The sequence below is a fragment of the Fusarium tjaetaba genome, assembly GCF_013396195.1.
Source record: "Fusarium tjaetaba strain NRRL 66243 chromosome Unknown NRRL66243_c0000152, whole genome shotgun sequence".
Lineage (NCBI taxonomy): Eukaryota > Fungi > Ascomycota > Sordariomycetes > Hypocreales > Nectriaceae > Fusarium > Fusarium tjaetaba.
Window position 1 is genome coordinate 15,981 of NW_023501348.1, and position 23,186 is coordinate 39,166.

Consider the following 23,186-nt stretch of genomic DNA (forward strand, 5'->3'; position numbering starts at 1 on the left):
CTTATTATCCTTGTATAGAAAGAATCTGAAATCTCTTTTATACTTGAGACAAATGGTTCCTCAGCTCTTACTGTTAAGCAATTCATTCCCTTATAAACTCTTCTAAGTTAGTAAACTGAATGCGTAGTAGGGTTAGGTTCCAATTATAGAACGGGTTCAGTAAGTGACGTTGAGCTCGGCTGCCTGGCGAGGTAATTGCGTAAATAAGGAACCAGTCTGAGTACATTGGAAGCCTTAATTTTAAAACTGATTTGTAATCCTGAGGCTAATGTGTGACCCCAAACCCAGTCTCCAACCCATTGCGGAAGGAAGGACTAGTTAAAATCCTAAGACTGGTCTGCAACCCCGAGACTTAGTCACGAGGACTTCTATCTGACTTCTGTCCCAGCCACCCACCTCTGTCCTTCATTTCACCTCAATCGATTGCTCGGGAATGCTCCAATATCTGAACCAGTAAAATAGAAGGACAAAGGCCAGCTAAGACAAGCAAGTTGTGCATTCCCCTACCGCGACCACAAAATCAAGTGCAATGCTCCTCTTCAGGGATTACCTTACAGTAACTATGTTTGTAAGTCGTGGGCAGACAGGTGTATTCTCCCAACAAGAAAGCGCCGAGAAATGTTGGCCAGCCTAGTGATCCGCTTAGAGATGCTCGCAGATTTATTATAGGAACACAAGGCAAAAGAATAGCAATGCGATCCGGCCTTCTCCGCCAAGTATCCAGCCAACTTTACCAGAGAGTAACGAGGTAAGCAATACCAACGTTGAGGCGCAATCGTGATACTGCCGTCCTCCTGTCCTACTAAAATCTCGCTGAACAGTATCTGATCAGCGATCAACGTCTCATGTTACTGTACCTGGTGATAGCTCTCCTGAATCGACAACTACCGCACAGCCTTGGGTATTGGTGCCGAGCATGGACTTGAGGGAATTAAATCGTACTGCAATGTCAAGTCAGTTTACATTAACGCGGCTTGATGGAGGGACTCCAGGGTTTAGGAGATTGTCATCTAGAACCTATCGCGTATGCCATAAGCTAGTATATTACACCAGTAAAAATATTAAACCTACAGCCAAATCCTCAATCCAGTACACGCTATCCTTGGTTCTCAGCCTGGCCTCACACCCTCCCAAGCTACGGCCCCTTGAAGGTACATAGAAGAGGCGGCTTGGCTGAAGGACAAAGGCCTATGGAAAACACTTTTTTATTTGAGAGTAACGTCTTGAGTTAGCAGCTGTCCTCTTGAATTTATATCGGAATGGTGACATACTCTTACTATCGCCATATGCTCAAACGCCCTAGGATATTTTAAGACATGTTGTTTCCCCTCTCAGTATAGGGCAAAAATGAACAATCCATGTTCAGCTGGCTATGACTCTTATAGCGGAAGTCTTTAGACTAATAATGAGAGACTATTTAATTTACTACTCTTTAGTTCAATAGTGTCTCCGTCATTTTAGTATACAAGCGCTAAGCTGTCTAATCCAAACAGCCCAAAAATTATCAACCCATTCATCGACAGTTAGTATGGATTCTTGTCCAATTGGAATCAGCGAAACATCCCCGCAATGCATATTCAGCCAGCCATATAATGTAGATATTTACACGCTTTTACAGGTTGGCTTAACAAGTCGCCTTTCCAGTTTTAGTGCCGACTTGTTAATGCAGTATTCAGCGAGCCTGATGCGAACAGAGGCTGGCTGAACATGGACGACTCCGCTCTGGAAGTGGATGACTGTGATAAGTCGTGTCAGCTGTGGCGATAGAGATTTTACTTGAGGAGGAGATGGCTTATTGGAACTGGTCCTGTACCAGGTATAAGTTCCATACCTGTCCTGATTCACGAATAAAAGCAAGCAACCAAACCAGACTTAAGTGAACCTCAACCGCATCTTACCTACTACAAAAACACTCCTGAATAAATGTCATTCGAAAAAGCACTAGATGTAAGTTGCTACAGATCAGACTTTTGGCCACATCTTCTTATTATTTATCAGGTCGTCGTGCGGCGACAGAGCTCTCGTCAGCTCGACCCCGATATAGCCGACAGGGTGATTGACGAGATGATGAGCTCGGCGATTCTCTCAGTCAGCTGCGAAGATCAGATTCTCACCGCACCGGTGGCTCTCAGCTGCATAGGTGCTTGCTTGGTCGCAAGCTCCTCCGAGAAGGCTGAGACCAGCAAAGTCCCTATTAGCTGGGGCTACTGTCCAACGGCCAGAGAGTCTCAGTATAAACCTCAACGAGTGTGCTAATTTAGGTCTCAATGCCTTCCTCGAGGCAGAGGTCTTTTGAAGATAAGACAGCTCTCTGTCATGGCTCAAAACAGGGTAAGAGCCCCGGTTTCACAGGTTAAATGTAATGTGTATTGCGTGGTCAGCTAACATCAATACAAGTTTTCGGAAGTCATTTATTGCCTTGCAGAGCCGGCCATGGCTTATAAATATTTCAGGGCGTATATGAGCGATATCAAGGAATATGTAGATGAATGTTACAGCACGTCCAAGGAGATTGATGACGATTTCGCCGTTTGGCTCAGGTTTGCACAGGAGCTAAACACGGCCTGGGCTGAGCAAAATTCTACCGTCGCCGACAGGTCTGTCGCAAGCAACTTGAAGAAGGCGACTGAAGAGTGCTGTCTCACGCAGACAGAGGAGGCCGTCAAAGTTGCTAAGAAGATCGCTGGAGACTTGGGTAAGACACTTGACGCAGCCACCGTTACTTACACTAAGGCATCCGATAATCTTCCAACTGGGTACGTGTGAAATTGTTTCACTGCTTTGTCTGAGCTTCGGCCATGCTGACGCTAGAGTCGTAGATGGGAGATCCTTAGGCAACAGGTGGTTTCGGGGCTCTCCGAGGGCCTTACCACTGCCCTAAACCAAGCTATTCCAACTCTTGTTGACAACCTTGACCCAATCGCCAAAGCTAAAGCTGCCGCTGGAGGAGGTCAGAGTAAGCAGCCACCAGCTGTTGAGGCCCGTGATCCTGCATACGCTCAGCTCGCCCGAGATCTATACCTGTTCGACGCGCTGTACCGAATTCTGAACAGCCCTAGCGGGGTAGACTGGAAGAGCACTGAAGTGACGAAAGAACAACCGAAGAGTGTTATCAGTTTCATCCTCACCATGCTCGACGATTCATTGACAAGCTTCTCTAAGTTGGAAAGCAACCGGGCGCCTAGTATTCAATATAAACAGATTTTGACTGACGCGGTAAAGGTGAGTTCGGTTATTCCCATTCAGTCGAATTATAGTAAGGTTCTGACATGTTCCAGATCGCACAGAAAATCTTTATGAGTCCAAGAAGGCTAGTTCGGGTTTCAGTTACCAGAAACCAGACAAGGATGACCCTATGGTTAAGAAGTGGCAGGAAGTCTTTGAGACTCTGTACTCCGACATTTATGCCTTGAACACCAAGGCCAGGCAGCTCCCAGGAAACCCTGCCAACCCAGTAAGCCATGAGCCAGTTTTCTGTACAACTATTTCCTAACAAACACAGTCACCTTGATATCCATCCCAGGCGGATCAAACGGTGCAAATCAGTGCCAAGATGCAACAAGCCCAGCTCTTAGTCGATACCGCAACTAAACAACTTACCACAGCGTCCGAGACTCTGAAGGTCACTACCGAAGCTTACAAGGAGGCTTCCAAGCAGCTCCTCGAGCAACACACAGTCCTGGCCAATATCAAGGCGGAATTTACCAAGCTGACGAAGGAAAACATGGCATTGGTGAGCAAGCATGCATTAAAATGTGGCGTGAACTTGGACTAACCACCCATCATAGGACGATATCAAGGTTATACTGGTGCAGTGCATCAAGCTGATCATTAATATCAAGTTACAGATTACAAACTTGGTCCGCTTCTTAAGTGCCATCGCCACGATAATCGATGTTTTCGTGAGTAAAACTATAACCAATTTCTTGAAGACCGTGAGCATCGCGGTCTCCTCCGATCCAGTCGCTCTTGAAAATGGGAAAGTCGGCAACTACTCTCTTCTTGATGCTGAGCAAACCGTAAGCCAAATCTACTCCATCTTCGCTCATTACTAGGAATTTATAGCTAATGTTATACAGATGGTTTATCAAGGTGCCCTGACTATCTCTGCCTACTTCAGTCTATTCGCCGATGTAGGAACCATGTGGAGAGACGTGTCGAGCGGCCACATTTTCCCAGGCATCTCCCTTGTTGAACGGATCAGCGCCAGCACTAACGAGCCTGGTGAGATGGAGAGGAATGTCAAGATTCTGGACGATTGGTCAGATAATGCACTGTTGAGAATCCGTGAGATTTGCAAAGCTGTAGGTATTACACCAGCAATGATGTTCCATCTCTAACGACTCTCGCCATACAGAAAGAAGAGGAGATCCTCAAGGGGATGTATGAACGCATCGAGGATGTTGCATCCACTATTAAGCAGTTGCCTGCTGGCACTGTTCCCGGCCAGATCCAGTCTGTTGTTGAAAAGACTGCTAAGGAAGTAGAGGAGGTCACAATGAAGGAAATCGAGGTTGCTGCCGAGTACAAGCCCATCAACTGCCCCTCGTTAGTAAGTCCTCGTGCGAAGAAGCTCTGATTATTTATACCTATGTTGAAGATTCATTAGCGATGTAGGGAGTAGAATAAGAGATCTTAAGTAAAAGGTCTCCTTATATAAGTAGTGTATATATTAATAGTAAAAGGTTATCTTTAATTTTTAATACTCTTTATAATTATAAAAATATTAGGAAAAGTTATTTAAATCTTAAAATAGTATTAAGTTGATAAAATACTTATTTTACAGCTAATGGCTTATATTACACGCCTTACATATACCGTACACTAAGGCTGGAGCAGCTGGCTCTACCTCAGCATTTCTCGTTTTCTCTGCTAATTTGGTATATACTTACTCGGTAATGATATGGAATTGAACGAGGTTTATCTTCCGAACAGAGACCGCCTCGGTTATAAGATAGGGAAAAAAGAGTCATAATCAATAAGAGAGGCACTTCATTATACTACTGCGCTTGTTTAGGCTTATGGCCAGCATGTATCTATGCAGATGCCGCCTCAGGTGCAGACTCGTAAAAAAAGAAAAACTATAGAAATACCCCCCGCTTTGTACTTCAGCCGGTCCACGCTGGATATCTTTATGCTGAAAGGTTAACCGTCTCCCACCGGGCGCGGTGTCAGTCCTCGGCTTTATAACCGTCAATCTCATTCTCAGTCCATTTCCACAGCTTATCCGCCGCTCCTTATCCTTGGTCCACTTGCTGCCACGACCTGTAACCCCGACAGGCTCATAATACTCTCCACCCTTGACACCCTTACCCGTGGCTGCCCATAGCTGGTTCAGCACCCCAGTAGCTACATCGACACCCATAACTGCCCTCGCAACAGTAAAGGCGGTTCTCAACAGAAGGCTCTTACTGGCTGATTCATGCCCCAAGTTCGTCTTCACCAAGCCGGGGTGAACAGAGACGGCCTTGATTTGGGGATACCGTTTACTGAGCTCCCGAGCATAAAGAATGTTGGCCACTTTGCTCTGTCCATATCGAGCGCGGGTGGTAATATCATTGGCTTCCGTTCTCAGTATATCCCATAGAATTCCTTTATCTGGTGCCATATTATAGGCTTCGGAAGAGAGAACAACGACGCAGACGTCAGAGTTTGGCCAAGCGGCTGTGTTAAGAAGGGTAGGCAGCAATAATTGGGTAAGTAAGGCATGCCCCATATAGTTAGTACCAAACTGGATCTCATATCCATCATCAGTTAGTCCAGCAGGAGTGATCATAATACCAGCATTTAGCATCAGAATGTCAAGGCGCGATAATTGCTTTCTAAAGTTATTGGCAGCTTCAGAGATGCTTGCAGGGGATCCCAGGTCCATAAGGAGGAACTTGATAGATACTGAGTTAGGTACCTGCTTCTATATGTCTTCAATGGCTATGCGTGCTCTCTCGGCGTTACGGGCTCCCATCCAGATCTCAGTAGGCTCGTGCTTTGCTAGCTGCAAGATTGATTCTTTGCCGAGTCCATTACTGCCTCCCGTGACCAAAATCACCTTGCCAGTCAATGCAGGGATATCTGCATCGGGACTAAAGTTAATGCTGGTGCTACCCTCAAACATATTTCCACGTTGTCAGCTGACATGTTGTGAATAACAAGGGAGAACGTTGGTTTTGGTTCAAATAGCTAATAGGGTGATATAATGTAATATAAGAGGAATGAGCTGCTGTCGTTTTATTGGACTTAGAGTAGTGTTTTGTGTATACAATTAGATGCAGCTGATATATAATAGTATGATCTAATGGTGCTTGGCAGGAGAGGAGAATGCTGAGAGTTAGATTTATATCTTCTATTTAGGACTTTCGGCTCTGCCGAGGTGAGTATACTATAAAGAATACCCTGGCTAATTATATATATTTGCTCCCTAAAGTATATCCTCAAGAGTCAAGCCTTGCAGTCCCTCTTCTATGGTCTTAGCGGAGTTAAGATGTTAATGTGGTATTGTACTAGCTTGGCTGAGAATATTGTGGAGATGCGGCGACTTTTTATACTTTATCGGGGCGTGAGTTAGCCCGGGTGTATCTAACGGGAAGCTTGGAGACCCCTAGCCAATTCTAGCCTGGTTTATCATTAATTCACAGTCACTGAGAAAGAGATATAAGTTCTCCTTCAGCTTTATGATTGTCATGGCGTTATATATCAGTTTACAAATCACCTTTCACTACATATTACCCTCTATTCTGTGTCTTTCTTATCATCTGGACAATGACGCTTCCGAAGATAACGAGAAGATGGGTATTCCCGTCACTTGATGGCCCGTCATCCTTGAAGCTTGAATCAATTGAACTTGTTCCTCCTGGACCCAACCAGATTGTCGTCAAGAGTGAGTCTAATCCTTTTTTATAGATACATTGGAACTTGATCTTATTCCTTTCTAGTGGTTGCTTGGAGTCTGAATTATCGTGATATCGCACTCTCGCAAGTATGCCATTTTACTTTATCATTCAAGATCCTTAACACATACTGAAAATTGCTAGGGTCTGAATCCAGTACCGTTGCCGCTGCCCTACGTCCCACTCTCGGATGGTGCTGGAGTGGTCGCTGCTGTTGGTGAGCGAGTCAAGAATCTGCGTCCAGGAGATAAAGTGTTCTCAGTTTTCAAACCTGCATGGCGTTCCGGTCGTCAGAGGCGGGAGTTTGGGGTTTCGAACCTCGCAGGCTCCGACGTACCAGGCATCCTTTCAGAGTACATCGTGCTTGGCGAAGAATATTGGACACTTATGCCTAGGAACTTGACCTTTGTCGAAGCAAGTACACTCACTGTTGCGGGAGTCACCGCATGGAATGCTCTGTATGGACTGTCTGATCATCAGCTCCGACCGGGCCAATCAATTTTAACTGAGGGCACGGGCGGCGTGAGCATTTTCAGCCTGCAGGTTAAGAGCCCACGAAATCTCATCTAGCTATCTATGCTGACGGAAGTCTGTTTCTAGTTTGCAAAAGCCGGAGGAGCAAAGGTTATAGCCACTACATCTTCCACAAGAAAGGCCGAGGTGCTGTCAGCACTAGGTGCCGACCATATTATTAATTACAAGGAGGTGACAGAATGGGCTGACGCTGTCAAGAGTGCGACCCCTGGAAATAAAGGGGTAGATCTCGTTGTAGAAGTCGTTGGCGGTAACACCATGACTCAGGTGTGTTCCCTCGCTCTTCTGTATTAACTATTCGAGGCTAATTAGGAGTCAGGCAATGAAGACTGTCAAGTCAGATGGACTTGTGACGATAGTGGGCTTCATCGCTGGGCTCGCAGAGCAGCAACCTTCAATTGTTGATATGTTTTTCAACATAGCCACGTTCCGGTCTATCCACTGCGGAAGCCTGGAGCATTACTCACAGATGGTTGCGGCTATTGAGCAGCATGATATTAAGCCACATGTTGATCGTGTCTTTTGGTTTGAAGACGTACCTGCTGCATATAACTATATGATTGAGCAGAACTATGTCGGAAAGATCTGTATCTCAGTAGAATAAGATATGATATATATCGGGAAAGCTTCTCGGGGTAAAAGCTGCTTAAGTTATGAACTTCGCCATCAAGAATCCGCCAATTGCCACTCAAATTCGACTCGACTTGATACTTACCATCCTGTTTCCTGTACTGCCTATCCGTGCCCTCAGTTAGCCTTTACCTGCTCCCCTCCCTGCAACAGCTTTTTTTAAATAGCTAATTGAATTCACTCTGGACTGATTAAACTGACACTGAATTCCAGTGATAATCTTGGAAATGGAGTCTTGAACCTAGCCACCTCCTATGTGATGTAACTCGCAATAGCCTCAATAAGGGCAGCTAGCAACCTTTCCAGGCCAATAGCCTGTTAATGCTCCTTCAGGGATCCATTCCTCCGTAAGCACAAATGCCGCGAACCCATATAATAAGGTTGTCTCAATTGGCACCCCTGTACTGGACCCTAGTAGCCAGAAGCATCACCTTTACCACTATGGTCCCGAAAGACAACACGGCAAGCAACAGCGTGCAATAGAAGAGTGATGCGATGGAAAACGAAGGAATAATGGAGAAGGTCAAGAATCTCAACCATGGGTCAGAAAGCTAGTTGCAGAATGCAGATATGACTTTGAAGCAGCCTGCAGAGCGTGAGTATGCGAAGAAAGAGAAAGCCCTTACTGAAGAAGCAAGCTTGAAAGCGGCACAAATAACGGCGAGTATCGCCCAGCTTGCCGCCTAGGGAAAAGCCTGCGCACATCAATCAAAGTCACTCATGACATCTTTAGACTCGGAGATCCAGCGATTGGAAGGTCAGCTAACTCGAAAGAACCCTCCAGACATGATCACCGGTGTCGAAAGCAGCATGGAAGGAGAGATTCCAGTTGTCAAGAGCAAGCCATGGACTGACACCAGAGCTGGAGGCAGTGACTCCTGCACACCCGGCGTGAGGACTGAGATTGCATTCACCATGATCTCTCAGACATGCCATCTCAAATGATATGAACATGGAATCTCGGGGGCTTTCGACACCGGCGTCCCGTCATGGCTAGCTTAGTTCAAGGCAGAATCCAGCTTCTCCAAGTAACCCAGGAGATTTCTGACTTTATGTTAAGTTGCACTGTCAGTGGCTCATTGTCTGCAATGGTCGTGAGCATGAAGCCGCCATGGCTTCACGCCGAGTTGTTCCAAGACTCCGATATCGACTGCCGACTGGCACGTTTCTGAGTCCAGGTGCTGAAGCCATTAAATCCTGGGTTGAATCTGGTGACGAAGAATTGGATGGATTTAATAGGGGTAGTAATGGGAAGTTCCCTGCTTATCCTATATCATTTATCGTTACTGCAGATACAAACTTATCTTTCAAAAGCATTGAGGAAGATGCGAAACAGGCTTTGGACGTACTTCAGACTAACAGTAGTGTAGAAGTGAGCTTTAGACGTTGGGGTACTAGTGAAGGTGCGGGAGCAACGTGGTCTGGCAGCATCGTTTTCCATCTGTATGGAAGCTGATCTATTTTCCTGCTGCGGACAATAAGGGTGCCAGTCGGCACGTGGAGGTGGAGGATGGGGCATTGAACAGATCTTGCCAGGCTCCTGGGATCATCGGAGGGGTCAGTGAGGTCCTACCTGAGTTACCGTGCGGAGCTAGACCATTAGTTAGGGGTCTCAATGGTGCCCCCATCCGGGATTCCGCACAAACTTGGAAGTGGAACCTGAAGTGATTTAGGCTGGGTAATTAATAGGTCTGTAATTGAATGAATTTCCTTGGCTGTGAAGTGCACGTATCTGTTAGCAAAACTAGGCACTGAATGATAGATGTCTGTACTATTGGCAACTTGATCTAACAATATCTCTCCGTAATAGCTGGCCAATTGCTCCAGCAACTGAGAAGGACATGATGGCTGCCTAAGAGCTGAATTTAGAGCTTTCTCATTCAGTAATCGCCGTTTCTACTTCGACTGCCTCCAGAGAAGTAACTCTGCCCTGTTTCAGAATAGATCTACCATTCTGTCTGCCTCGGTGAAGTCCCTGGAGTCTAACTAAACAAGGTTGACACGAGATTACAGGGGTAACGGCTCAGAGTGTCAATCTGATTGGCTCGCAAAGGTTGCTTCCGAGACTGACTAGCCTGGAGCCACTGAAGCTAAGATATTTACAGGTCAATTAAGCGAGGGCTGAAGCAGTACGACGATCCCTTCTTTAGCCTTATGCACTCCCCGTATCATTAATCCATATCCATAAACGAAAGTATCATTTTATCTTTTCGCAAGGCCTCAACGGCTGTTTCACGTTGCAGGCAGAGCATAGAAGATTCTCTGGTTTTACTAGGTTCCCGATTGACAGTTCCGAGTTTTCCGTCTGAGATGGCTGAAACAGCTTCTGATTGGTCCATTATCACGATGGGTCTCGCTGGTATAGGGTGAGATCGCCCAAAGGTACAGGTAGCTAAATAGCATCGTTATCGTTTACACAACACATGAGCTCAGCGATCCCTCACGAATTTGTAGGGAGAATTCCGCGTGCGGAATCCCAAGAGTTCATATTGAAGTTGTTGACTATATAAGGTGCAATTGTTTCTGACAGTATTGTGTGCACAAGCTTCTTGCTCATTTTTAGCTTCAGACCTCCACATCTCATTAACTTGCTCCTTACTTCTACTTTGCTTAACATAACAATGCCTCGACTTCCACCTCTTGATAAGCTGCCTCTTGCGGCACGCAAGAACCGTAAGTGACCGTCTTTACGGAATCAGTTTTGATATTGATCAGTAGTTCACAGTCCGCGATGAGTGGCAGAATAAACTGGCAGACTTTGAGGAACAGCTCTCGAAAGCCATGGGCGTTGAGTGGAAAATCGACATTGACGCCCTAGCTGTAGTGCCTTATGGCGCTCCGGACTCTTGGTCCCGAGAGAGCCCAGGCTCAATGATTGCAAAGTAAGAAACCACTCACATCCTACAGCAAGATACACAAGCTCACAAAGTTAGCTATGTCGAGGAGGCCATTAAGGAACTTGAAAGAAACCCCAAATACCACGATGAGATCAACAAGCTGGCCTCCGCTCATGTCCTACCATGGATGTGGATGAGGAAGAAACCTTTGATGCATGCGGAGCCAAGTTCACAAGTGACGGGAAGCTTGCTATAGTCTTCGGTGCCGACAGACTCGGTTCCAACACTGGCGATGCCTTTTGGCATAAGAACCTGGAGAAGGGCATCAGCCTGGCTCCTACTACAGATGAACTGAGCTTTTACGCCCGCAAAGGCATCCGCGAAGACTACGAGCCGGACATTGCTGACGTCCAGTCTGAGCTAAAGGGTATTATCAAAAAGGATATTACCCTGGTCCCCAACTTTGAGGAGACTTACAAGAAACTGAAGCATACCAAGGATGGCACTGACTTTGACCAATACCTTGGTGCCTACATTTTCAACTACTTCCGTGGCCTGGTTAGTACGTTGAAGTGGCGCAAGTTTGACAGCGATGATATGCTGCAGGAGGCTCTGAGTGAGGCATTGGAGAAAGGAGAAGTGCACTTTCGCATCCTTGATAAGGTTGAGGGCAGTAGTGGAGAGGCAGCTATCGAAGATGGCATACTCTACTTGCAGGTAAGTTGACTTGTCCTTCAGCCACATGATTCTGACGCTAATAATAATACTCGACAGACATCCCCTGACAAGTGGGGATCAAACATTGACGACATCTCCAACAACATCATGGACCTACTTTGAGATGTTCAGGAATATGTCCGTGGCTCCCTATCTTAGTTTGTGGCAACTGTTGGAGAACTTGCCCAGGCTCTGAGGATTATGTAGATGCGGTGGCGAGCTAGCCTCATAGTCAATGACGAGATGTCTAATCCATCGATAAAGATATGGACTCGATCGGAAAATCCGGACCAATTGTGACACTGTGATTGCGTATTAATAGATGCTGCTGAAGATTTTGCTGTCTGCTTGTTTAAATGAAATACCACTAGCTGGGAGCTATTGCTGAGACTATTGGCGTTGGTCCCGGCCTGAGCTGTAAAAACGGCAAATTGTGGGTACCCCCTGATGCTAGTCAGGTTGACTGTTGAAGTTGCCTCTAGTCGTGTGAAGAAGGCGATTTATCTCATTTCGGATTTTCCGGAGTCGCTAATCGACGATGGAAATCTCTATCTGTAAGGCTGTATGTGTAAGAATATCTATAAGAATGTCTCAGTTCAGCTGATGCTGTCTCACCGAAGCACCACTCATTCAGGTCTCGAGCAACAGCAACATACCCTTCGTCGCCATGCATATTTCCTCTCTTTTCTCCTCAGCTCTGCTGTTATCAACCGCTATCGCGGCACCGCAACCTGATTACTCTACAACCAGCGCAGCCAATCATGGCAAGGTTGCCAAGTATCAGAAGCAATGTCCCTTCAGCATTCCTCATGTCAAGCCTCACAACCAACGATATGAGCACACGATTAACTTCCCCAAGGGATGCGAAAGTGGAAAGTTCATCAATTGGAAGACATACAAGGCCAATGGTGTAAATCTAGGCGCTTGGCTTGCAAAGGAAAAGACCCATGATCCCATCTGGTGGAACTCTCTTGGTACCAAGGCCGCTGCTACGATTGATGAATGGGGCTTGTGCCAGGCTCTTGGAAAACAGTGCGGTCCAATCTTGGAGAAGCGCTATGCGTCCTTCCTGAATACCTCTACCATTGATACCCTTGCCAAGGTCGGGATCAACACGCTTCGTATCACTACCACCTATGCCGCTTGGGTCAAGGTCCCTGGTTCTGCTTTCTACCATGGCAAACAGCAGGAACATCTTCGCAGGATCACTCAGTATGCTATTGAGCGATACAACATGCATATCATCATTGGCCTCCACTCTCTGCCCGGCGGTATCAACAACCTCGACATTGGCGAAGCTTTCGGGCATGATGCCTGGTTCTATAACTCCACCAACCTGGCTTGGAGCTTCAAGGCTGTTGACAAGGTTCTCGATTTTATTAAAACCAGCGGGCACAAAAACGCCTTTACCATTGCTCCCCTCAACGAAGCCAGCGATAACTTGGCTGGTTTTGGTTCATCAGCTGGTCTCTCCGACAAGGCAACCAACTGGATTCTGACCTACATGAACGGTGTTTTCCAGCGCGTCGAAGCCGTTGACAAGCGTATTCCGATCATGCTTCAAGATAACTTCAAGGGTGCCGCCTTCTGGTCTCCACTGTTCGACAAGAAGCGCAACCTCGTCATTGACTCGCACGTCTATTACTTTGCCGCTTCGGGTACTTACTCACAGTATGTCGCACCTGCTGTGTGCGGACAAGCAAAGTATCTCGCCGAGGAGACCAAGTTCCCTGTGTTTGTTGGCGAGTGGTCGTTGCAGACTATGTACAACAACACATTGTCCGTTCCTAGCCGAAAGACGATCTTTGATACTCAGCGCTATGCTTGGCAGAAGTATGTCGCTGGTGGTGCTTTCTGGACAGCTGTATCTTACTCCAATACGCCTGTCGATGGACAAGGTATCCAGAGGGATTACTGGAGTTATGTTGACTTGATCAGGGCTGGGGTTGTTACCAAGGCCACAACTAAGAGCTATTGCTAAAGGGTTCCGATCCAATTCGTCAGAACTCTGGTTCGCTACTTACTCTTCTACATTTCTTGTAAATACTTTCTCTTATCTTATATATGTGTATTATCTTTTCTTCTGATGTCAGCTGGGGCTAAATGATTATTTACATTGATTCTGTTGCTGTAATCTGGCAGAGATTCTCATCAGGCAGATAGAGAACGAATAGCGGTCAAAGAAGCCAATGAAGTCTTCATTCCTGTTCTTACAGTCTCTGGGTCAATCCCCAGTTAACCTGGCCTGACATACTTATGTCGGTGTCTCCTCATTTCTTTATACCGTACTCCCCAGGCGCCAGCTTAACTATTGCCCGCCTTTTTCAGACAGGGCTTTTTCTAGCGGTGACCCTTCAACCAGTTCGTTATTTGCGACACAAGATTGAATACACGGATACGACGGTTCGTAGGCTGTTTCGTCTAAATTGATTACTCGGTAATGAACGGGGATAAGGACTGTGGGGATTGCCTTGGTTCAAAATTACGTGACGGGGAAAAGGGTTACATGGCGTAATCTGCATCTTATCAGCCGTCCAGTGGTGGAAATATTAGTTCAGTGTCTTATGACCACGGGAAGTGGGATTTTTCGGATATGTGTGCCGTCTCAACTAGCATCTGAGACTTATCCGATAGTCGATCTCGGAATTGGTCCCAAGAATTGGGCATATCTAGAACGAGTTGGACGCGAGTAGCAGTCAATTGCTGCTGAAACATGCACTAAAACGTTAAGATCTAGTCAGCTGAAGACAAGACTGACTTCACCAAATAGTAAACAAACTATTGAACTTTAGATAAAGCTGTATCTAAGTCTAGATGCACTCGCTGTCTCTTAGTCCCTTTGACAGATTAAGTGGTCCCTGACTGGCTCGGAGATGTCTAACTAATTATGCACCAATAACCGAATACGCTAACTGACAACTCCAGTCTAACATTGTAAGCTTGTCACTTAGCTCGCTCCTTTACAATCTGCTTTGTAGAGTCTAACGGATAGAATCGTTCGAGAATGGAAATGCGGAGCTGGCATCTTCCGATCTAGCCTTGCTTGAGATATCATGCCGAGGCTAGCAGTGAAGGGTCTGAACCACGATTATGGAACTATCTACATGCCAACGGCTTTAGTGGTTTTAGTCCGGTAGTGGTTGTAAGCCACATGCCGTGATCCGCCATCCATGTCAAGGGGTTTATATAAAAGGAACTCAATTTCCAGAGCAATGCGAACGTTTAGCCACGGTCTCAATCAGTTCATTGCTGCATTCATATCACACGATGAGATTTGAGATTCTTTTCGCACCCGCATTTGCGGCTTTTGTTCGCGCTGCTGGCGTTACTGGCGCTGCTGAAGGCTTTGCCAAAGGTGTCACAGGCGGTGGCTCAGCTGCTACTGTTACCCCTACGACAACTGCCCAGCTCGTTTCCTATCTCGGAGACTCCTCTGCCCGAGTTATCATCTTGGACCGAACCTTTGACTTCACTGGAACTGAAGGTACCACTAGTGCGACTGGCTGCGCTCCCTATGGCACAGCTTCAGCCTGTCAGCTTGCCATTAACAAGGACGACTGGTGCACCAATTACCAGCCCAACGCGCCCAAGGTCAGTGCCGAGTAACTCTCCTGTTGAAATCGCACCCATTCTAACCTCTCAATCGTATTACAGGTCAGTGTCAAGTATGACAATGCTGCACTGAACCCCATTCTCGTTGGGTCGAACAAGAGTCTCGTCGGTGTAGGAAGCAAGGGTATCATTAAGGGCAAGGGCCTCTATATTGCAAAGGGTGCCAAGAATGTCATTATCCAGAACATTCACATTACCAACCTCAACCCTCAGTACGTCTGGGGAGGTGATGCTATCGCCCTTGATAACACGGATCTTGTGTGGATTGACCATGTTACTACATCCCTTATCGGCCGGCAACACATTGTTCTTGGCAACAACCCAAGCAATCGAGTAACTATCTCGAACCACAAGCTCGACGGTGCTACGTCTTGGTCAGCCACATGCAACGGCTACCATTACTGGGGTTTTTACTTTACAGGCTCTTCTGATGTATGTCCCGTTCCCATGTCTTGTTCGACAAGATCAATACTCCCTTCCACCTCTTATGACAATTTGCTAACTTGAATAGACCGTTACTTTCAAGAACAACTACATTTACAAGACATCTGGTCGTGCTCCCAAGGTCGGCGGAAACACCCTTCTCCACGCCGTCAACAACTACTGGTACGATAACGCTGGACACGCTTTCGAAATCGGTGCTGGCGGCCAGGTTGTCGCCGAGGGCAACATCTTCCAGAATGTTGCTACACCGCTCGAGGCCTCGAGCTTTGCTGGTAAGCTCTTCGCGAGCCCCAGCACCGCCGCCAACGCTGTCTGCTCATCTTACCTCGGCCACGTATGCCAAGTCAACGGCTTTGGAAGCTCTGGTACTCTCTCAGGCAGCACCACAGATTTCTTGGTCAACTTCAGTGGCAAGAATGTTGCTTCTGCTGCTGCCTACTCCAGTATCACTGGTCTCTCGTCCAGCGCTGGCTTTGGTACCATCTAGACATTTGGCAGACTGGTATGGTTGAAGACTCAAATCGATGCTTTCACGGATCAGAGAAATGTTTCTTATGTACATAGTTCCTAAGTAAATAGCAGCTGGCTGTCGTAGTTTGCGGTTGTTGATTGACCGCTATAAAACCAGTGTGAGACAATAGAGTATATGTTGTTTTGATCGGAACAGTCAGGCATTCTGTCCATTGCACAAATAGAGCTTTTTGCATTCCATGCTGGGATGCCAAGAATAATAAAACAATCCTATCCTCAGTCAAAGTCTTACTACCCAGATATCGCAACTGTTGTCACAATTGCCATTGCTAACAGGAGCATAACATAACTGCGCTGACTCGTCCTGTTTGCTGCGTTCTCTTTAGCATCATCTCCTCCACTAGTTTTGGTGAAATCCGCTTCCTGATGAATAAGTGCCACTGCTGGAATCCTTTCAACAACTTGGCGGTCTGCAGACAATTCTCCCGTCGGCATATCTCGCGTGAATGTTGCTAGAGGAACAGGTTCAGTATAGATGTAATAAGGACGGCCACTTTTCGTGCTTGTCAAGGGTACCGCAGATGTCGGTATGAGGAATCCACAGATCTCTGTATATCCATATGAGGACGCTGGGCCAACCACTGAGTAGCAGTTTCCATTAAAGTCAAGTGTGTACTCGCTGAGTTAATTAGCGAAACGTCAGCCACACAGACATTGAGAAGCCTACCTTGGGCAACAAACAGCGAGTGTCTCTGATGGTTCCAAGACTTGATTCCAGACACTTGTCGGATCTGTGGGAAATGGCCGACCTGGCTCCCACCGGTCCGGCACAAGCTCTGATTCCGTCTTGGTGAGAGCCCCCGTTATCTGTGCAGTGCCTCCATTTCCTTTGACGTATTTTCCAACGGTCGTCCAGTTGGCCGGGCAATACAGACCCGGCGAATAATAATGGTAAAAGCCGATATCGAAACTCTTGGCATACGTTGCTGTAATAAGGTGATCGTATTTATCTCCAGATGGTATGCATTTACCATACAGCTGCATTGTACAGGTAGGCCAAGCCCAAAGATATTCAGGCTGTTCGCTGCGGTCTCGGTAAGGAAAGTAAAGATGATCTGTAGCAGTGGCACATGATGTGGGTGCCGTATAGGTTGTTGTTAGCGGCCCAAAGTTGGTTATACTGGCCTGAGATATGTAGGTCACGGTAGGCATCTTGTTGGCAGGCTTAAAAGGTTTCTGATTAAAGTAGCTCTCTGGCTAGTAAGCGAAGCAAAGTTATGTATTTTTCTCATTGGCATTGGATGCTCAACATGGGCAGAATGGTCATATAAGTATTGGGTCCCCATACTACAACAGAACTTGCAATGCAATGTAGCGCTTTAGCTGTGCTACCATGCTCGATGTGGCCACCAATCATTTATGTCTTTGGGGGCCAAAACACAACTCGATGTTAAAATAACGGCTGCTACCTGCTGGATCCGGCCTAGGTTGGTGTGGCACAGTCGAAGGATATCAGGCTGCGCCGCTAAAATCAGGTTTTAAAGCCAGGAATGTCATTCATGTGATCTAATTACTCCCTCCTACTGTATTTAAACAGTGATTAAGCTTAAAAAGCTGGCAGTGGCTGGGTCAGTGCTTGATGTAGCTTAATAAACCAATGCTCTTGATCTTCTCCAGGCAATGTCTCTCCCGGATTAGTTACTACAGGACAGCCGCTGATGTTGTCTTTATGCTTACTTGATGTTTTTATTTAAGCTAGGTAACTCGAAGATTTCCAAGCTGCCTTCTGCTATCTCCTCCTTCCTATTATTTAATCTAATCAATGTTCTACAAAAGATTAAACGATGTAGGGTAATGAAAGCCTGAGTCGGGTGAGTGCGTTGTTTAGCAGAGACATTGCTAAAGGTATGTGTAAAATTCACTGTCAGTTGAGGTGAGATCAGAAGCTGCTAAGGCCTGATACACTGTTTCGTACGTACTCGCCTTGTAATGATCTGGGAGTTATATCTGGTGTGATCAAGGCACAGTAAATAAGAGAGTACGGTTACCTGACCAAGTTCCAGTATCCAATCTCGAGACGTTTTAACAGAGTTTTGACGGGAGTTTCCTCCTGAGCCATGACCATGATGGCCCATTTGCCAATATCAGAAATCGTGATTTGAGTAAGTGCTACTGGAGTAATAAATCTAATGTGCGTGCGGTTAGTAGAGTGCTTTAGTTATTGAGGATTATGCTAAGTATAGACCTGACGCCTCATGCTTACATTACGCGCCTTACCTTTTCAGAGGTATAATTTTCATCATCTATATAATATCTACAAAGAGCATCGCAAACACAGTCAAAGTAGCGGTATTGCAACTCCTAGAATTCTCCTAGTTCTTTATTCCTCGCATATACAAGAAGCATCATCGGCATTCCGGCACCACAATGTCAGAATACATTCAGAAATGCTTCCACCAATGGTAATAATAATCCTAAAGGGGCATAGTCCTCAACATTCCGAGCATTGTGGTATGTTTTTTACGCACCAGCAGGGCGTGCATTCTGAAACGGAGCGTCCTTGTCCGCAATTAATTACCCATATGCGACAGAAGCCACTTCGATTCAATGCCAGCCATCTCGGAATATTCGGGGTCCGTTCGTGTTACATAGTGAGGACGAATCGCTGTTGTTTCTATCCGCGCACCGAGATGTTCTAGCTCGCCTATTCTCGTCCACTCCGAAACATCTAGTCATGGTTGTCTAGTTTGTTTCGGATATTATCTCCACCAACCATCGAACGTGCATTGATCAACGAACTCAGCGTCGATCTTCGGACATATGTCCGCCAATTACACCAAATGTTTGTTTACTACAGAGACCATGTCCTGGAATTGGATATAAAGATGTCGAGATGCCAAGCAAACTAGTCACCAATTGTTCTAGTCAGCCAAACAACAAACTCTCAAGATGCCTTTTTCCAACCAGATCCTCTCCGTCCTTGCGGCCATCGCCGTCGCCACAGCCAACGCCGCCATGGGCCCTGCTTTTAGCACTGGCCCCGTTGGCTCTGGCTCCTGGATCCGTGAAGCCACTTCAACTCTTGTTCTTCCCGACGTCCCTCAGGGCTCTACTGGTGTTGCCTCTCTTTGGGTTGGAATGGGCACTGACAAGGGCGACTTGATCCAGTCCATTGCAGACAACTGGCAGTCCGATGAGTGGAGTATCTTTGCTTACACTCTCACCAAGACTGGAGATAACTCTCAGCTGCCTGTCCAAGATGAGCACCAGACTCCCGCCAAGAAGGGTGATCATGTCACGATGCACTGTAAGAAGCACTTGACTCCCCAGTAAAATGGATGAACTGACCGTGTGCAACAGACAAGTATGATGCCTCAACTCAGGAGTACGTTCAGTACGTCTCTATCAATGGCAAGCAGGTCTCTACTCTCTCCACCTCCAAGGGCCACGAGGCCATGGGCTTTGGCAGCTCCGTTGAGTGCGGCGCCTCGGACTGCGGAACCATTGGTGCTCACCGTAAGTCGCAAAAGTTAATCGAACATGAGTTTGTACTAACAGCACATTTCAGAGTGGGTTGACACCAAGATCATCCTTGATAATGCCGACCCGGACTACATCCAGACCTTTGGAAAGGGCGAGGGCGTTACTGGTAGCGAGATGACTACAAGCGATGGTGGCAAGACATGGGTCATTAGCGATGTGAACATCCCCTCGTATACATTCTAAGTGATGCCGTTCTACTTATCTGGCAGAACCCATAGTCCTGTATCATGTATCTTAGCTGAAGACCCCGCCCATCGGGCGCATGCAACCAGGGAACAACGAAACTAGTGAGGCAGTAAGCGGGCGATTAGAATTGATCTTTAATTGCCACACTATACGAAAGATATGGTTGAAAATGATGACGTGTACAATTGTGGCTGCAGAAGCTGAAGCCAAGATTATGCAGGCTGTTCCGCGACATCACCCGCGAGCTTCCAAGCCAACTCCCAACGAAAGAGATGATTTTGAGGCCAGACTTCAGGGCGATCTACATATAATTGTAACGAATTGGGGCCGCTTCGCATAAACTCTGCAGAAAATATGACGCAGCTTGCAGAAAAGGTAGAAGGACAAAGCTGCTGCTGGTTGCTGATGCACCCGCTTGCTCGCTCTACTGCCCCTTAATTACCAACATTTCTTATCGTAGGCTCTCCATGCCTGGAAATTTCGTGTCGGCATAAGGGTGGGGAAGAAGATGAAAACCTGGAATAACAAAAAGAAAGTTATAAAAGTGACAGGCCACTAACGGCGTAATTTACAGGTGGACTGATAGTTACGCTAGGTTTATAAAACATAATTCAGCACTTAATTAAACCTCTCTCGGCAACAACTTCAGCTAAACATTTATCGAAGACTAAACTATAACTCACGACCCTTTTTCATAATGTCTTCTTTGAGCAGCAACCACTCTTCCGATGATGTTCATGAGATTAGAAATTCCGGTACTGATGAGCCTGTCGAGTCAGCCTCAACCCGTTTCTTGACCACCGATTCCGCCCGCTGTGCAGACGGCGGGAGTGACGGCCTAATCAATCTTATGTTGGATATTGAAGCGGATTACTCGTAAACCGATAAGAAAAGACTTGTAGAAGTCAGCAATTTACTCAGAGGTGACAGCTCGCAAGTCAATTGTAAAGATGGACATGAGAGAACTCCCCTCCATATCGCCGCGGAACATGGAATGCTTGAAATAGTGCGAAAGATCATCAATTTTGACAGCCGGACTCTACATGCAAAAGACAAAAACAAGCGTCAGCCTTTACATGTGGCTTGCAGAGAGGGGAAAACAGAGACAGCGCGACTTTTCCTGGATGCCGGAGCGGATATCGAGGCAGAGCAAAACCAAGAAATAACTGCACTGGATGATGCTGCCTATCATGGCCACACAGATGTCGTCAATCTTCTTCTGGACACAGGCGCTAATGTCGACGTTGCTGATTGCGATGGATTAACTCCTCTACATAACGCAAGCTCCGAGGGCCATATAGAGGTAGTTCGCTCCATACTCAAACATCCTAAAACACCTAAAACAACCATCAATGCACAAGACAAATCTGGTTGGGCTGCGCTGCATATGGCAATTTGGGAAGATTACCGTAATACCGTTTCTTTCTTGCTAGAAGAGGGAGCAGATCTTACCCTCAAAACAAGCGATGGATGGACACCCCTACTCACAGCAACGCCACGATATCTAGATATGGTCAGGATTATACTAAGATACCGCGACAAAAGAGACATACAGCTGGAAGCCGATTATGAAGAAGGATACACAGCACTACTGGAAGCCAGTAGAAAGTCTCAGTTAGCAACAACACGCATTTTGATAGAGGCGGGGGCGAACCGCAAAGCCCAGGATAAGTATGGAAGAACTGGCCTCCATTTGGCTAGCAAGACTGGATATGTCGACATGTTGAAGCTCTTTTTCCCGTTATTGAACGGAGAGATGATTGAACATCAATGCGACGGCAGCAATACTGCTCTTCACCTAGCCTGTGGTGCTAGAGATGATTCTGACAATAGCTCTGACAGTTCGTGTGTGTTTGTCATTCGGGAGTGGGAGCATCAAGAAGGTCAGCATGGTTCGGTGATTCAGTTCTTGTTGGACAATGGGGCGGATAAACATGCGAAAAATGATGCTGGAGACACACCTCTCCATGATGCGGCAGCAAGCGGTATTTCCAGCAGGCTTGAGCCTTTACTGAAGGTGGTAACCCCCAAAGATATGCTAGCGCAAAATTCAATGGGCTGGACAGCGCTTCGCTCAGCTTATTTGGGGGAAGATCGAGAAATTGCAATGACAGCTTTGTTGAAATCCGAACACCTGCAGACGGCCAATTTTGGGGCACACGATGTATGGCTGGATGCCGTCAAGTGGGCTGCGAGCAATCCTGCAAACTTTCCCATTGCGAAACTGCTGGTCTCGAAAAGGCCGAATTCAAAACGCCCGCAGTCCCTGCCATCAACGGACGACAACTTGATCGAGTCAGCGGCAAATCAGCTGATCCCGGACCTTCTTTTGATACTGATTGGTAAGATGGATAAAAACATGGATAAAAACCTGGATACCCTCAATGCCCTTCAGTCAGCTCTCAAGACGACCCTGCAGGCGATCCAAGACGGCCTCGAAGGAACTACAGCGATGGATACCGACAGAAATCGACTTAAGGTGCTCTGGGTCCTCATGGCAACCTTGAGGGGATTTGGCATCCAGGGCCTTGTCGACAGAACACTTCGATCGGTAAAGAACACGAGAGACAAGTTGCAAGAATTGGCGTCGAGCTCACTATTGAAGGACAGCTTGAATACAAAGGCTTTCGGTCCAAGGCACCCACGTATACCCCAAAATCGGTATAGAGTCGCCGGAGAGACGCACCATCCGGAGCTCCGTGATGCTGAGGCAAGGGAGACACGCCTGAGTTACTTGGCGGAGTTGGAAGATATCCTCCGCGATCCACCCCGCACCCAGTTTCAACGGCACTTTCAAGATTTGAAACCTCCAGAGATTGGATCCCCTGCTATCGGCAAGCTGCTACAAAGATTTGAGGCCACCATTACCCTATTTCTTGAAGACAAAAAGTGTCTGGAACTATTACCAGGCATCGTTCAGTGAAAGACATGGTATACAAAATTGGACCGAAGAAGATTGTCGAAGACACCATGAAAGCCATGAGTACAATAAGTGGCAACAATCGCGAGCTTCTAGGCTATGACGTAGGGAAAGAGACACAGCCCCAGTTCACATGGGTACACTTGCCGGCAACAAACGTATGTGTATTCACTGCTGTTTGAAAGGTGTTATGACTGATGATTTTGCTTAGCTAGATTGGATGAATGTAAGCACAGACGTCCATTGTGTATTCGCAGTCTGATCTCAACGTAGCGCACTGTTGACTTACGTGTCTCACAGGACTTGTTCATAAAGATAATGGACGAGGGTCCCTATACTCTATCTCACTATCATGATGTCAACTCATTTTTCCAGAACAGTTTAGTCCATGTACCTAATGCAAAGTCA

General features: G+C 46.7%; 9 protein-coding genes across 9 annotated transcripts; 8 read left to right on the forward strand and 1 right to left on the reverse strand.

Moving 5' to 3' along the window:
* Window positions 1–1,923: 1,923 nt before the first annotated feature.
* Window positions 1,924–4,579, forward strand: FTJAE_7474 (uncharacterized protein; the record flags this gene model as incomplete). The annotated part of the gene is made up of 9 exons (XM_037354195.1): window positions 1,924–1,947; window positions 1,999–2,231; window positions 2,454–2,756; window positions 2,820–3,184; window positions 3,279–3,454; window positions 3,524–3,733; window positions 3,789–4,019; window positions 4,080–4,304; window positions 4,358–4,579. The coding sequence occupies 9 exons, from the start codon at window positions 1,924–1,926 to the stop codon at window positions 4,577–4,579; spliced, it is 1,989 nt and encodes a 662-aa protein (XP_037205441.1).
* A 457-nt stretch (window positions 4,580–5,036) lies between these two features.
* FTJAE_7475 (alcohol dehydrogenase Bli-4) lies at window positions 5,037–6,112 on the reverse strand (the record flags this gene model as incomplete). Its single annotated transcript, XM_037354196.1, has 3 exons — window positions 5,037–5,063; window positions 5,108–5,892; window positions 5,953–6,112. The coding sequence occupies 3 exons, from the start codon at window positions 6,110–6,112 to the stop codon at window positions 5,037–5,039; spliced, it is 972 nt and encodes a 323-aa protein (XP_037205442.1).
* Window positions 6,113–6,756: 644 nt separating this feature from the next.
* Window positions 6,757–8,993, forward strand: FTJAE_7476 (alcohol dehydrogenase; the record flags this gene model as incomplete). The annotated part of the gene is made up of 6 exons (XM_037354197.1): window positions 6,757–6,874; window positions 6,930–6,973; window positions 7,029–7,427; window positions 7,485–7,685; window positions 7,738–8,005; window positions 8,782–8,993. 6 exons carry the CDS (start codon window positions 6,757–6,759, stop codon window positions 8,991–8,993), a joined length of 1,242 nt encoding a protein of 413 aa, XP_037205443.1.
* Window positions 8,994–10,669: 1,676 nt separating this feature from the next.
* FTJAE_7477 (uncharacterized protein) lies at window positions 10,670–10,934 on the forward strand (the record flags this gene model as incomplete). Its single annotated transcript, XM_037354198.1, has 2 exons — window positions 10,670–10,721; window positions 10,774–10,934. 2 exons carry the CDS (start codon window positions 10,670–10,672, stop codon window positions 10,932–10,934), a joined length of 213 nt encoding a protein of 70 aa, XP_037205444.1.
* Window positions 10,935–11,068: 134 nt separating this feature from the next.
* On the forward strand, window positions 11,069–11,725 carry FTJAE_7478 (uncharacterized protein; the record flags this gene model as incomplete). The annotated part of the gene is made up of 2 exons (XM_037354199.1): window positions 11,069–11,602; window positions 11,660–11,725. 2 exons carry the CDS (start codon window positions 11,069–11,071, stop codon window positions 11,723–11,725), a joined length of 600 nt encoding a protein of 199 aa, XP_037205445.1.
* Window positions 11,726–12,269: 544 nt separating this feature from the next.
* Window positions 12,270–13,583, forward strand: FTJAE_7479 (glycoside hydrolase; the record flags this gene model as incomplete). The annotated part of the gene is made up of 1 exon (XM_037354200.1): window positions 12,270–13,583. The coding sequence occupies one exon, from the start codon at window positions 12,270–12,272 to the stop codon at window positions 13,581–13,583; it is 1,314 nt and encodes a 437-aa protein (XP_037205446.1).
* Window positions 13,584–14,869: 1,286 nt separating this feature from the next.
* Window positions 14,870–16,145, forward strand: FTJAE_7480 (pectin lyase precursor; the record flags this gene model as incomplete). Its single annotated transcript, XM_037354202.1, has 3 exons — window positions 14,870–15,193; window positions 15,257–15,646; window positions 15,726–16,145. The coding sequence occupies 3 exons, from the start codon at window positions 14,870–14,872 to the stop codon at window positions 16,143–16,145; spliced, it is 1,134 nt and encodes a 377-aa protein (XP_037205447.1).
* A 2,933-nt stretch (window positions 16,146–19,078) lies between these two features.
* Window positions 19,079–19,855, forward strand: FTJAE_7481 (uncharacterized protein; the record flags this gene model as incomplete). Its single annotated transcript, XM_037354203.1, has 3 exons — window positions 19,079–19,436; window positions 19,490–19,645; window positions 19,698–19,855. 3 exons carry the CDS (start codon window positions 19,079–19,081, stop codon window positions 19,853–19,855), a joined length of 672 nt encoding a protein of 223 aa, XP_037205448.1.
* A 700-nt stretch (window positions 19,856–20,555) lies between these two features.
* Window positions 20,556–22,781, forward strand: FTJAE_7482 (ankyrin repeat; the record flags this gene model as incomplete). The annotated part of the gene is made up of 2 exons (XM_037354204.1): window positions 20,556–20,734; window positions 20,789–22,781. The coding sequence occupies 2 exons, from the start codon at window positions 20,556–20,558 to the stop codon at window positions 22,779–22,781; spliced, it is 2,172 nt and encodes a 723-aa protein (XP_037205449.1).
* Between the last annotated feature and the right edge of the window lie 405 nt (window positions 22,782–23,186).